The sequence below is a fragment of the Pelodiscus sinensis genome, unplaced genomic scaffold (genome assembly GCF_049634645.1).
Source record: "Pelodiscus sinensis isolate JC-2024 unplaced genomic scaffold, ASM4963464v1 ctg124, whole genome shotgun sequence".
NCBI lineage: Eukaryota > Metazoa > Chordata > Testudines > Trionychidae > Pelodiscus > Pelodiscus sinensis.
In genome coordinates this window covers 162,541-176,497 of record NW_027466050.1, presented here as the reverse complement: position 1 = coordinate 176,497, position 13,957 = coordinate 162,541, and the positions used below count along the sequence as shown (strand labels likewise).

At 59.4% G+C, this 13,957-nt stretch overlaps 1 protein-coding gene across 7 annotated transcripts in view; it reads right to left on the bottom strand.

Moving 5' to 3' along the window:
* Window positions 1-13,957, bottom strand: part of NSD1 (nuclear receptor binding SET domain protein 1) — a 108,820-nt gene that overhangs the window by 34,796 nt on the left and 60,067 nt on the right. For all 7 annotated transcript variants that reach the window (XM_075918713.1, XM_075918710.1, XM_075918712.1 and 4 more), the window contains 5 exons: window positions 8,162-8,283; window positions 7,764-8,055; window positions 6,837-6,946; window positions 5,888-5,963; window positions 4,891-5,009 (listed from right to left, as the gene is read on the bottom strand). In XM_075918713.1, the coding sequence (XP_075774828.1) occupies window positions 4,891-5,009; window positions 5,888-5,963; window positions 6,837-6,946; window positions 7,764-8,055; window positions 8,162-8,283 (719 nt within the window). The remainder of the gene's footprint in view (window positions 1-4,890; window positions 5,010-5,887; window positions 5,964-6,836; window positions 6,947-7,763; window positions 8,056-8,161; window positions 8,284-13,957) is intronic.

Genomic DNA, 13,957 nt, shown 5'->3' with positions numbered 1-13,957 from the left:
GTGCTACATATTTTTCCTTTTGTTTTACTCCTATCAGTGGAACTTAAACATTATCTTCAACATATCTTGACATCTCATGACAATGACAGACTACGGATCTGAGAGAGACAATTGTATCCTTGGTATCCTGAGAATCACGATAACCCCAATTTTTAATAAACGGTTTCAGAGCAGCTATTCAATACTAGGGGTCCAACACGACACGATTTCTTTGAGGATGTTTGACACAGGGGAGATTCAGACGTCAAAATACACGTGTAGACTAGCAATACCATTGTCTCTAAAAACACAGGGATTAATCCACGTTAAAGGCATTTGAAAACAAAATAAAACAGTTTTTAAACTCCAACACCAAAGAAAAGGGAGCACAAGTATCAAGATGAAGTTCATTTCTGTTCTCCTCTCCAATGCCCAGATGGAGAGCTCTTTTGCCAAACTCTTACAGGCTCTGTTCCAGCGAAGGTGTTGCTACCCTTCGGCTCTGGGCATTCTAGAACGCCTCCCTTCAAACCAGCTTTTCTTTTTTTAAAAAGGGCACTTTGGAGATTTCCTGTTTTGGCTTTTCTTATATTTTGGGGCTTAATAAAAGCCCTTCTGTAAAGGAGTTGTGTGGGTTCTCACCCTGCATTTCACCTTTTACAAAGCGCTTCACCCTGGTGGTCAGCCACGCCTGAGTCTGGGATTTGCACAGTGCCTTTTCGAAACCTTGGGGGGTTTCTTGTATCACTTCAGAACTTGGCCTGGATGACAGAGGCAGACTAATCTGCTGTTCCAGCTTCCCTTTTGGATCCTCACGGTGTGTCCTCGTTAAAGGGCTCTGATGGCAGAGGCAGCTTCAGTCAGCGCTGGGGAGTGCACAGAAGGTGCGCTGGAGAACATGCTGCCTACCTTCTCTGCACAAGGATCCTCCCCAGAGGAGAGGCTGGCCCCTCAATTCCAGGGCAGAAATTCTGCTGTCCGAGGCCCTGCATCAACGTCTGGGTCAGGTTCTTTCTCACGAATTGCCACCCTGTGCAGAGTAGGGCCCGGAGAGTAGCCGGTTCTGGCCAGCTGAGAATTCTGTTTCCAGGGGGCGCTTCCAGCTGGCGTTTTAGTCGCACCTTTGCGTGACCTTGGTGCAGGGGCAGTACTGGAAGGTCAGAGGCTTGCACGTGGCCTTGCACTGAATCTCCGGGGCTAGCTGTTCTAATCCGTGCTGCTATGATACAGTTCAACCCAGAGGATCAGAAACACACAGCTGGCTTCCTAACCCTTTTGCCAGGCAGAACTTGCATAGGCAAAGCCTCGGGGCTCCTTTCCTTATAGGTCATTATTATTTCACAACTGCATAAGAACGTTGGAGTTTACAAGTTTTGAGCCAGGAGAACTCATGTTACTGGCATTAGAAAAGCCCTGGCAGCAGCCGCTCATCCCCCTGTGGCCCCAACCCTGGCGGGAGCTGCTGCCTGCCAACACAGCTCCAGCTGCCAGAGCAGCCAACCCCCAACGCAGTCCGGGCCCCGCCCCGGGAGCGGCCACGCCAGGTCCAGCAGGAAGGTGAGTGCTGCTGAGTGCTTCTGGGCAGGCGCACACCTTGGAGAGAACCCTGGCGTGCACCTGTCCCCAGCCTGCTCCCAGCAACCCAGAAGCCATCTGTCCGCGGTGGGGCAGGCCAGGAGCCTCGCTGGCCCTACAAGCAATCCCACAGCCTGGCACATGCTCACCTCAGAGTCCTGAGAACTCACTCCCCCAGCACAGACCAGCACGGTCACCCGGCCGCTCCCTGGGTACAAGCACTCACAGGCCGGCTCCACACCGCAAGAGCCACAATGAGGGTGAGGCCCCAACTTCGGCTGGGGGAAGAGGGATGAAGCCACCTCTCCCCCCTCCCTCCAGCTAGCCATGTGGAGTGGGGGGGGACCACAATGGACACGGGCCAGCCCCCCATGGTACGTGGAGCAGGGTGAGCCCCCCACAGCCTGGCTGGAGCACCAGGGTGAGCTCCTGCGTCCCAACCAGAGGGCCAGCGCGCAGAGAGGGCTGAGCCCTGAGCCTGCTGGCAAGTGGCGTGGGCAGGAGCAGCCAGGCCAGGCCTGGACGCCGAGTGGGTGGCCATGGCTCCCCCCTCGCAGTGTGCATCTGCAACGCTCAGCGCCAGAGGAAGTGCTGTGACGGCCAGGACAGGCAGGCACATGAGCGCCCTGCTGGGCTAGCAAGGGGGAGGGACCCTGGCAGCGGTCCCATAGGTCTGGGGCGCTGGCGGGGCGGGTTAGGGTGAGGCGTGCGGACGTCAGCGCTCCCGTCAGTCGGTCCGGGGCACCGGCGGGGCGGGTTAGGGTGAGGCGTGCGGACGTCAGCGGTCCCATAGGTCTGGGGCGCCGGCGGGGCGGGTTAGGGTGAGGCGTGCGGACGTCAGCGCTCCCGTCGGTCGGTCCGGGGCACCGGCGGGGCGGGTTAGGGTGAGGCGTGCGGACGTCAGCGTTCCCGTCGGTCGGTCCGGGGCGCCGGCGGGGCGGGTTAGGGTGAGGCGTACGGACGTCAGCGTTCCCGTCGGTCGGTCCGGGGCGCCACACGGCGGGTTAGGGTGAGGCGTGCAGACGTCAGCGGTCCCATAGGTCTGGGGCACCGTCAGGGAGGGTTAGGGTGAGGCGTGCGGAGGTCAGCGCTCCCGTCGGTCGGTCCGGGGTGCCGGCGGGGCGGGTTAGGGTGAGGCGTGCGGAGGTCAGCGCTCCCGTCGGTCGGTCCGGGGCGTCGGCAGGGCAGGTTAGGGTGAGGCGTGCGGAGGTCAGCGCTCCCGTCGGTCGGTCCGGGGCGCCGGCGGGGCGGGTTAGGGTGAGGCGTGCGGAGGTCAGCGCTCCCGTCGGTCGGTCCGGGGCGCCGGCGGGGCGGGTTAGGGTGAGGCGTGCGGACGTCAGCGCTCCCGTCGGTCGGTCCGGGGTGCCGGCGGGGCGGGTTAGGGTGAGGCGTGCGGAGGTCAGCGCTCCCGTCGGTCGGTCCGGGGCGTCGGCAGGGCGGGTTAGGGTGAGGCGTGCGGACATTTTGCACCAGTCTTTCCAAAGCCATTTGGCTCCTGCCTCGAGCAGCACAGACCCCTCTATACATGCCCTGCAGCTCCAGGGGCAGGTCGCTCCGTTCCCCTGGCGCCTGGGGAGGCGGCTAGCCCTGGCTGCTCTCCGATGCCAGCCCTGTCCCGCTCCGGCACACGGCAGTGGTCCCCGTAATGGAGACCAGGCAGGGTTCGCAGGCTACCCGACGTCTGCTCCCTTGAGGATTCCCTTTGGGCACCACTCACGGGACCTAGCCAGGCTAGCGAGGCCCAGGCCAGGGTCCTGCTGCAGAACACTCACGGAGCTGGAGCGATAGTAGAGAAAGGAGTCAGGCCAGCCATCCAGCTGGGCGCGGATGACCAGGCAGGTCTGGGGGAAGTCGCTGTCTTGGGTGTTTGCAGAGGGGCACTGCAGGCTTTAGACAGGGTCGTTGCAGCCCTCTCGCCCACATGGCCCTCCTCACTTTGCTACAGTAACGCTGATCCTGTGTTTCCCAGCATCAGTGGAGCACAGAATGCAGCCGGACAGGAGCAGATACGTACGCCGAGCTGTGCTTCTGTGGGAGGGGGGGGGGCAGGAGAGACCGCACAGCCGGGGGCACGATGCCCCCATGTGGGTTACTGCAGTAGAATGCTCCAGCTTGAACTCTTTACTTCAGGGTTAGCCCTAACCCCTCCTGCGTCAGCCGGTCCCTGTATGCTGGGTGTCTGGGCCTTCTGCTCCGGCTTGGCACGCAGCTCCCTGCAGCCACATGCAGGGCTGACCCAGGCGAGCTGGGGATGGAGCAGGCAGCTGCCAAGGAGACTTCCCCAACGGCCCATTTCTGCTAAGATCCCAGCCCTGACCAGCGAGCGAAGAACAGCCACGTACCACGGGCAACGGGCAGCCACTCTTCCTGAGCCTTCCGCTGCCCACGATTCCTCGAGGAGCCCTTGGGAGCCCAGCAGGCATGGCCTGGGCTGTGCCACGCCAGCGCCATCTCTCCCCTGCCTGCCGCTGCAGGTGGGGCTTCCCAGGCAGGCGAGGGAGACAGAGTTCAGCGGCAGGTTCCCTCTGCCCCAGAGCACCTGTTGTTCCAGACGTGGCTGTATGGGCCCCCGCAGCACCGGAGAGAGGACTCCCGGCTGCACACCCACTCCCAGGCCAGGGGCATCTGCGACGGGACCCTTGGCACTCGCCCGCGCGGAGATACTTGGCTGCCAGCAGACCAGCCTGGCACAGAGCGTCACAAGCAAGCGGAACCTCCGGAACTACCCCCGGCAGGCTGCAGCCTTGCTCCGACAAGCCGGGGTGAACAGCTGGGAGCCCCTGCAGCAGAGAGGCAGGGGAAGGCCTACACTTGGCACCTGAGATACCGCTGGCCAGGACCGGCTGTGGGTCAAGTGGTGTCATCTGCCAGGCCGGGGTGTGGGGAGACCTGACTCACTCCTGGGAGGCTGCCAGAGGCAGGGCGCTTTCACAGCACCCACGGGAGGCCTCTGAGCTCTGGATGGGGCAGGAGTGGCCGGAAAGCAACCAGGAGCCCTGACCTCCCCAGGACCGGCTTCCCTCCCTCTGCCGCTGCCCCCGGCCCGCAGAAGGCAGCGGGGAGGCGAGCGCGGCAGCCACACTCTAGTGCGCAAGAAGCCAACGCCCCGAGGCTGCAGCCAAGGCCTCCCCTCCCACAGCGGCACGCCAGAGCTCCAGATGAGCCGTCTCTCGGGCGCCCTTCGCTGAGCAACAGCCCCAGAGGAAGGCTGCGCTCCAGGGTCCCATCAGTCCTTGCAAGGGGTGGTCAGGGCACACAGACAGTACAGCAGTGCCTTTCCGGGAGGAGGGGAGAGCAGGGGCTACAGCCTGCAGCCCCCAGGAGAACGAACAGTACCTCCGAGCTGGGCGCTTCCCCCAGGGCGTCTTCGCTCCTCCCCCTCTTGTACTGCGCCGTCGCCGAGGGGTAGCGCAGTCTCTTGCGCTTCCTCTGCTTCTCGGACAGCTTGTCGGGAGCTGCGGGGAGAGACCCGTGTCACCCCAATGCACAAACAAGGACTCTGCCGCCCAGGAGCCCTGCACGTCAGGCTGTCCCACCAAGCGGCTGTGCTGGCGACACCCCCAGGGGCATGGACCTGGGCTGGGGCACGCAGCAACGCTCCCATCACTGCCTACCTTCCCCGCAGCCTCCTCGTAAGTCCTGCGGAGGCTCAGGGCTGCAGCATCAAGCCCAGAGGTTGCTGGGGCCAGCGGGAGGAGACCCACACGGAGCTGCCACGGCCGGGGGAAGGGCCCTTGCTTGCCATCCCCAGCAAGGTGCCAGGCAGGTAAGGCCAAGCCCCTACCAGCCCTGAGCATCCTCCTGCACCCCCAATCCCTGTCCCCAGCCACACCCCAGAGACTGCACCCCCAGACAGAGCCCTCGCCCTCCTGCACCCCAACCCTCTGCCCCACGCTCACAAGCCCTTGGTCCCACTCCCGCCACATGCACCACTAGGAAGGTGTGTCGCACCTCCCCCCACCAGTGCCCGTAAGGAAATTCATTCCACTCGGGTGGGAAAAACAAGAGGGCCCCTGGCCAGGCAATACCCGCTGCCGCAGTCACAGCCGTATGGGACAAGCTGGCCTGGCAGGCTGCTTCCACCAGCCACTGTCCGTGGGGCAGGTATGGAGTCTCCCCGCCTTTCGACGAGACAGCTCCCAAAAGCCTCCCGAGGCGCCTCCAGCTGAGCCCGCGGGCGCAGCGCCCAGACCAGAGGGCATGCCCAGCTGGGCAGCGCTCCCGGCTGCTCTCCTCCCGAGCCAGACACCCCCACTCCTGGGTCTGCCAAGGGGCCTGGCACCGACCAGCCCAGGAATGCAGGCGCACTGCCCAGACGCCTCCCAGTTCCTACCTTCGCCGAGGTCCAAAAACCGGGGGGTGGGATAGAACTCAGCCAGGTCACTCTCCTGGGGGCCAGCCTCGAAGCACTGGGAACACACAGGATGGACCCGTTACCAGCGGCAAGCCCTCCACAGGCAGGGCTCATGGCTGCGGCGGCAAGCAGGCCAGGCAGGCACCTGTACACTGTCCCGCCATTTGCTGTGGGCGGACGATGCTTCCTGCAGAGCCCGGTGGCCCCCCGGTGGCCTGGGGACCACGCGTACCCGCGAGCGTTAAACCCTAAGCCCAGGCGTGTCCGCTAGCCGTGTGTACGGGCACTCGTCTGCACCCCTACGTCGGAAGCCCAGCTCTCAGAGCAGGATAGGGGGGACCCAGCTAAGACGCCCGGACGCTCACTCGCAGAGGAGAGCGGGGAGAGAAAGGGCATCCCCCTCCTGAGAAAACTAGGCCTATGAAAATTCAGGGCTAGGATCTCAGGATCCAGATCAAACAGCAAGAGAACAGACGCGATGGAGACTCCCCGCTCTGCGACCAGAAAAATCCACCGCCAAGCACTTGCACCCGGGGCCCTGGCGCGTCTCCTTTGCCAGTGCCAAGGGGAGGGGAGAGATGTTTCCCAGCAGACACCCGGGCCCATCACAAGCGAAGCGGTTTCCCTCCTTTCCAATGGTTCAGTCACCGTAACGCGCAGCGAGAAGGGGGCAGCTACGCAGGGCTTGGCAGCACCGGCAGGAAGCAATGCCCGTGGGGATGAATTTATAAGGAGATTTGTACAAAGTGTTCTGAATGGGTGTGTGCTGAGCTTTTCCCAAACCGTACGAGCTTTCACGAGCGCGGAGGAAATCCCGCTCCCTCGGGAGCCTGAAACACACATGAAATCACTACAGCTCATCTGCAACCAGCTAGAGGGGGAACCTGGTGTCCTGCTAGTGGTCAGGGAACAGCTGGAAGGAACTTACCTTCTTTGGAGGAGTCCACCCCTCCTTCTTTGGCATAAATAAAGCATCCAGGTCATTGGATTCCAAGAGCTTCTTAGTTGGCTTCCTCTGACGCTTCCTCTCCAAGTTCCCTGCAACAAAGTTCTTGTTAGGAAAAATAAATTTCTTCCACTGGATTTGGACGAACAGGTGCATTATCAGATACCAGCTGACAGTTAAAACCTCAGCCAGCTGCTAACCCTTGGGTCTCCAAGGCAGCAACTGGTCTGATTTTACATTTGTGGCATGCTCAGTGCCACAGACCTCAGCCTGGCTGTGATCTTCAGGGCTGGCCACAATACCAATGCTTGCATAGCAACGTCAATCTCACAGAAAAACCAGAGCTGCCTGCTAGGGCAGCCAGCACAGCCTAGCAATGTGACCGAGCGAGCCAGGCAACCAGTAGCCACGCCAGGCAGGAGCCCAATGAACATGCTGCCCCCTATTTCCACCCCCCTCTGGCCCCCCAGCCAGGTGTGCGAGCGCGTTCCCACCCGCCTGGCCCAGACATTACGTTCCAGGTAATTCTACACTGGGTGTAGGTGACCAAGGGTCCAGTGGCTGGAGCTGTGTCTTCCGCCACCGAACCTCTAGTGCTCCAGGCCCTGCAATCGCAGGGAAAGATCAGCCCTAACTGAAGCACCTGCCTCCTAGAGATGCAGCAACCACACCGATCCCGAGAGCCGGAGAGTTTTGGAGACACAAACCCTTTCCGACAAGGCATCCATGCAGGTGTGGACGTATGAAGTGAGCGGCTACGGATGCTTGCTCACTCTTCCATTTTACAGCCCCACCACAGAGTGTAGCCAGACAGACCCAGAGAGTGGTTCCTTCGCTGTCCAGCACCCGGCCGCTAGACGGGAGCAGTCTCCCTCACTTCAGCAGGGAGACGTGCTGCGGAGCGCTCACCTGATTTCAGGAAGCGGTCCTCTGCCTCCAGAGAACAAGCAGAAACTTCAGACACGTCAGGGGAAGACAGCGTCAGCTCTGGCAAATCGCAGTGTCCGTCTAGGAGCAGGTCCGGGGGCTCGGAGGAATGGGACAGCGGCTCTGCTTCAAGGACTGGAGGAGCATCTTTGGCTGAAGAGGAAGATGGCGTTGACTCCAGAGGGTTCTGCAGACTCCGGTTATCGCTGCCATGACTGCATCGTGCCGGAAGACTTTCCTCACCCTCCAACTCAGCCCTCTCCCGGGAGCTCACCTAGCGCACAAGAGACAGATGGAAGGGGGTTAACCTGCACCGTGCGACGCCCCGCGAGAACACAGCTATTGCTGGAGCCTGAGCACAGGGGTTCGCTCTCACCTACCCTTTGCAATTGCTCCTGGCCCTTCTTGGATTTTTTCTTCGGTGCAAATATCTTGTCGTATTCTTCTGCATATTCCAGAAGCCGCTTGCTCGGCTTCCTAAGGCGCTTCTTGTCTGAATATGCTGGGAAGAGAGAAACCAGCTTGAGGGTGGCAGTTGGGACAAGAGCAAAAGGCTGGCGTGAAATCCCCCCTTTAGCCCGTCCTCAGAGCCGGCTCCCACGCTGGTTTCCGGAAGCAGCGTTAAGAAAAGCAGAGCAGTCCAGAGAAGAAACCTCCCTTCACTTGATTCTCTTATCAGGAAGGTGAAGTCTGCACGGCACACGGGGCACAGCTGCAGCCGGCCAGGTTGGCTGACTCAGGCCCGCTGGGCTATCAAGTTTCAGGGGAGACATTCAGGCATGGGCTGCAACCCAGGCTCGGGGGCTCTCCCCTTCCAGTCCCTGAGCCCAAAGGCTTCTCTGCGATTTTATACCCACAGCCCCAGCCAGAGTCAGCAGATCCAGGTCAACTGTGGTTCTTCTACTGCAGAATAGAGGCTAGGGCCTGCTTATTAACCCTTTCTTGGACCAGTGGGTGCGAGTGCCCAAGAGCGACTGGCCCCCCAAGTCTCGAGGGTCAGTGTGAGCTGCACGGGCACCTCTGGAATCTCACCTGCATGTCCCTCGGAGCGCTCCCCGCCCCTGAACTCTACACACCATTGCTCGCTGGTTTCACACCCCCGCCCACTCAAGAGGCTGCTCACAGTACCATAGCTTAAGTTAAGCCAGAGTTCCACAGACAGCTGTACCCGAACCCGCTCCTCACACTCTCCATGCCCGATTGCATGCAGCACCCTCCAGGAGTCCCCCTCCCTCTCCTCCCACTTAGCTTCACAGCCCTGCACGTGCTAGGCTGCTGCCTGGCCAGGGCAGAGACCTGCCTCTGGAGCTTGTAAAGGCACTGGCCTAGGGCAGGAAAATAAACACCCGCTCCCGCTCACGGGTTCGGTGCCATCTCGCATGTCCTCCTGCACAGCCCAGGCCAGGCCCGCCCCCATAACTCCCAGGCTTGAATCAAACATTGCCCATGATGGGGAACTGACCAGGACTCTTGGGAAGTTGTTCCTGGGCTTAGTTACTGCGTGTGTGCGCGCGTGTCGTTTCCAGCCCTGGCTTGCCGGGGAGCTTTCGCTGCTCAACTGAAGAGCCCATGTAGGTACTACTAGGCCACGAAGCAAGCTGCCCCTTCAAGTTCCCTTTTGCTGAGCTGTCTCAAGGCAGGGTTTCTAACCCTTTCGTTGCTTTTGTGGCACTACCCTGAACCACATTTCTCCTGAGCTCTAGACACCAGAACTGGACACGAGTCCCGCAGTGGTCACCAGGGCCAAACACAGAGCCAAAACAGCTACTCTGGAAGGAATTCTGCACATATTTTAAAATGCTGCAAAAGTCTGCATATTTTACTGGTCAAACCCCACAGTATAATCAAGCCATTGTCAATTATCTGCTGACAAGTATTTTGTTTCTCTGTGATTTTGACAATTAAAATATGCAGAGCTTCACAGAACGTGACGTTTCAAAAACGGTTGGTACAGAATCCCCTGTAGTGTGTCGGGGTTCAGCGTGGCACAACGGTAGTGCAGGCACCCTGGCAGCCCTGCAAACCCATGGCTTTCTAGATGCATCCACACATGTGGATAGCCGGGGCTCATTTTTGTGGATACAGATGCAGATACAAATGTTGTGTCAGCACACGGGACTTGGTGTGTGGGGGCATCACTATAGAGGGAGCTGTTCCCCTGTCCATCCAAACCCCGTGCATTTGGACCCCCCTTCCAAACCCTCTAAGCCCCACCCTCCCCCATACACATCTGGAGCCTCCCCCGCATACCCACACGGTGCAGAGCTTCCAGCAGCCAGAGGAAATTTCTCAGGCTTGATATAATTCGGCCCTGGCTGCTCCTCGCAAAGAACGGGGGGGTGCACACTCTGCCTCTGTCCCCTCCACAGCCGGGAGTAACATTTCCGAGTGGCCAGGGCATCCCCAGGCCCTTTTCCCCAGGATAACCGGAAGGGGGGGCTGACCTCTCTGCTCTTAATCGAGATCTGCCCATCTATGCACCCTTAGCCCTGAGCCACAGCCTCTCACCGGGGGGGGGGGGGGGGGGGGGAGAGGGGGGCACGTTCCTGGTCAGCTGCTTGAGGGCCATGTTCCGGTTCCGGTCACCCAGCAGAGCCCCCAGTGGGTCGGTATGGACCACAGCCGGTCTTCCCAGGCGTACGATTTAGTCAAGCACCTGCGGCCTCACTTCACAAAGGACAGGCCGCACTCTCTCAGGGACCACTCCCCAATCTGCGGGGCATCGGCCCACATTAACAGGCACTTCCTTCCCAGTCACTGGGGAACATTGCCAGTCACCGACACCTGCCGCACTAGGTATGTAAAATGTCGAGGAAGTGGCTAATCAAATAGTCAGTGCCCTTTCCAGCAACTAGTCCACTAGTCCAGCAGGCGCCTCCGCCAGGGCTGTTGCTACACTGCAGCAAAAGCGCTGCAGGGAGACAGGGCCAGCAGGGAACTCAAGCAGTCTCCCGCAAGCCCCATGCTCCCTGTGGCGTTTCAAAGCGGCGGCACCGCATGGAGCCCGGGATCAGCAGGGGAGTCCCCAGCTGGCCTGGGGCTGCATGCAGCGTTTCAAAGCGGCAGACCCCGAGCTCCACGTGGTGCTGCTGCTTTGAAGCACCCTCTCCTCCCCCCCAGCAAGGGTGGGGGAAGTGACTAGACGCTCACATCCCTACGCCGCACCCCCTAATGGAGAATTGCCTTTACTACTACAAGTTGAGACCTTTCGCTTATATCGTTTTCATCCATTGATCGTGTGCCAGGTACTGGTTAGATCTAACTGCTCAGTGGTCCCAACGCAGTCTGTTAAAACCACACTACCGTCCTTCCCAGCAGAGCCTGTAATCCTACAGACAAAGACAGTTAGCTTGGCAGGATTTAATTACCAGAAGCCAATGTCGATCTGCATTTGTTACTTGCTGCCACCCTTCCATTCTTTACAATGCAACCCATACCAGCAGCTCCATGTTCTTGAAGGGTTCCAGCCTACAACTACTCAGGTTAGCCCATGCAGTCTCTGTAAATACTGCTGCCTCAGTTTTCTGGAACGCCTCCAGTGCGCCACGCCTCACTGACCAGCAGCACTGAAAGTCCAGGGAGTGCTTCAGCCAGCTCTCAAGTTCTTGGTGAGCCCTTTGACAAGACTCCGAACAGCCTGTGCTGAGTACACCTGCTGTGCAGCAGTGAAGAGCTCCGGTTCAGAGCTGAGGGAAGGCTGAAAGAACTGGGCTTGAGAGGGGACGTGACAGCAGTTTTCAAGTACCTAAGCATGTTACAAGGGGGAGGGAAAAAAATTGTTCTCCTTGGCCTCTGAGGACAGGACAAGGAGCAATGGGCTTAAACTGGGGCAAGGGAGGTTTAGGATGGACATTAGGAAAAGCTTCCCGCCTGTCGGGGGGTTAAAGCCTGGAATCAATTGCCTGGGGGGTTGTGGAATGTCCATCCCTGGAGATACTGAAGAGCAGGTTAGACACATCTACCGGGGTGGGCTAGATGGTGCTAGGTCCTGCCGTGGGAGCAGGGGCCTGGACTTGATGTCTACGATTTCGACTAAGAGGGAGGCTGGCGCTTCCTTCTCCTCTGCGCCCTTTGGGAGATGCTGATGCAGGGCGAGCAATGGCCTTCTACCCTTCCCCATCGTTCCGTCAGTCAACAGCCGTCTCAGGAGAGTCCCACTGCTCATCAGTCAGGTGGCTTCAGTCTCGCCAAGGCTCCGAACCTCAGGAACACGCCTTCGTGCGTAGGAGGCTCTTCACTTCTCTTAAGAGGCACTTCATGAAGCCAGGACGGCGGGAGGCCGGACAGCATTTCTGGGCGTCATACCCACCCCCGGTCAAAGCCCTATCTTACCCACACATGGAGCGACAAGCCCGGCAGGCTTCCATCAGCTCTCAGCAGTAGGCAGCAGCGACCAGGTGGGGTCCGGGCCCTGGGGCACAACTGGCCTGGAAGGCAAGCACGTCTCACCGCACCATGCTCACCCTGCGCACTGCCTGTACGGCTGCACTACAAAAAGGGGCAGTGGGTTAGCGCCTAGCATGGACCTGTACAGCCCAATCACCTCATTCGCCCGCTCAAGGACCGCCTTAAAAATACCAGCAGCTAGTAACTTCGTCGGTGCCCTCTTCCCTTCCTGGCACAACGGCGCTCTTCCCCGCGAAGCAAGGGCACAAACACTGCAGCTTAGGGCACCGCCTGGAAGCCCAGTTGTGCAGGAGCATGACGCAGTTAAGGCCATGCAGTTAAGGCTCTGTTCTCAGCCAGCACCCTTAGTCGGATTGCTCTGACACTCGGTAAAGGGAGGGTGCAGGGCAGGGGTTCGGGACCCAAACTCAGTCAGCTGAGCCCACAGTTCCAGAGCAAATCCCAGCCATTTAAAGCCCGTCTAGGTGACATGACTGCCTGAGGTAGATGCAAACAACTGCTGTGATGCAGATCAAACCGGGCTCAGCCCCCGAGTCCCTGGGGCACTCACCCTGGGAAGTGGCCATTTGTACAGCCCACATGACAACAGCGACAGCTGCCACGTTATGTGCTTTAACGCTCAACCCTTCATCGAATCCTGGGACCGAGAGGTCATGAAGTCCAGCGTCCAGCCCCCTGCCCAGAGAAAGCGGAAGGCTTTGAAATGTGGGCGGCGCAACAGCAGTGATCCACTCGACAAGAGGGCCCCAAGGTACTGCCTCCCTGCCAACACTGATTCCCTTCCCCGCCTCAGACTGTCCCAAAGGGGCAGCCGAGTTAGTCTAACTCTCAAATGTCACAGCCGTGCCCTGGAGACTGACCAAAACCACACAGGGGGGTCCATGAGCTTTCAGGGGCACACGCCTCTTCTTCAGCCGACGACTATGGAGCCTTAGATATGCCCACACTGCTAAGCAATCAGCACTAATGAACAGCGGGCTCACGCCTCCGGGATGGCTATGAGCTAAGAGCAAGGCCACGTCCACTTTGGCATTTGCTGGACCAAGCTTTCGCTGTCTATAGGTGCTCAAGCCTCCTCCCCTGCTCGCTCTCCCAAGGAACGACAACGCTTGGCCGCAAGCGAGCGGGAAGGTTGCACTGTCAGCGGGAGCCCTCTCCTGCCGACACACAATGCCATTTGGGGAACTGGGTCTTTACAAGGAAGAACAAAACACTAAAGATTTTTTACTGCCACCAAATAACTTTTATTGAAAAAGGTTTTAATTTACAGTTGCTCCCTGGACGAAGCCAGTTGTGTTGGACCCTGTCTGACCCTCCCGTCCCCAGCGTATTACTCCTCTCAGCTGGCTGCACAAAGTGCGAGACACACAGACAATTGTACGGAGAGTAACGCAAGCAGTGGGCTAAAGATAAATATAGAACAGGAAACACGAACTGGGCTTGACACAGAGAGGACTGTAAACCCCTCACATCCAGGAATGGAGGGTCGAGCCTTCTGCTAGGCTGGAAGTGATCATCAGCACACTCTGCCCTTGCCTCTGCTTAGCACTGGGCGGCAGTCTGACCAGCGCTCGGTTCCAGGGAAGGGTCCCTCCACACTCCCATCTAGCTCCGTGTGGACCTGGCCTAGCGGAGGTGCCACGTTCATTGCGGCTCGAGGATGCAAGTCAATCTGCTGCTTTCCTAATGGTCAAACCAGCAGGGACAATGTGACCTCCAGCAGAAGCCAGGCCAGAGAACTTCCCCCAAGGAAGTCTCAGAGCAGATCT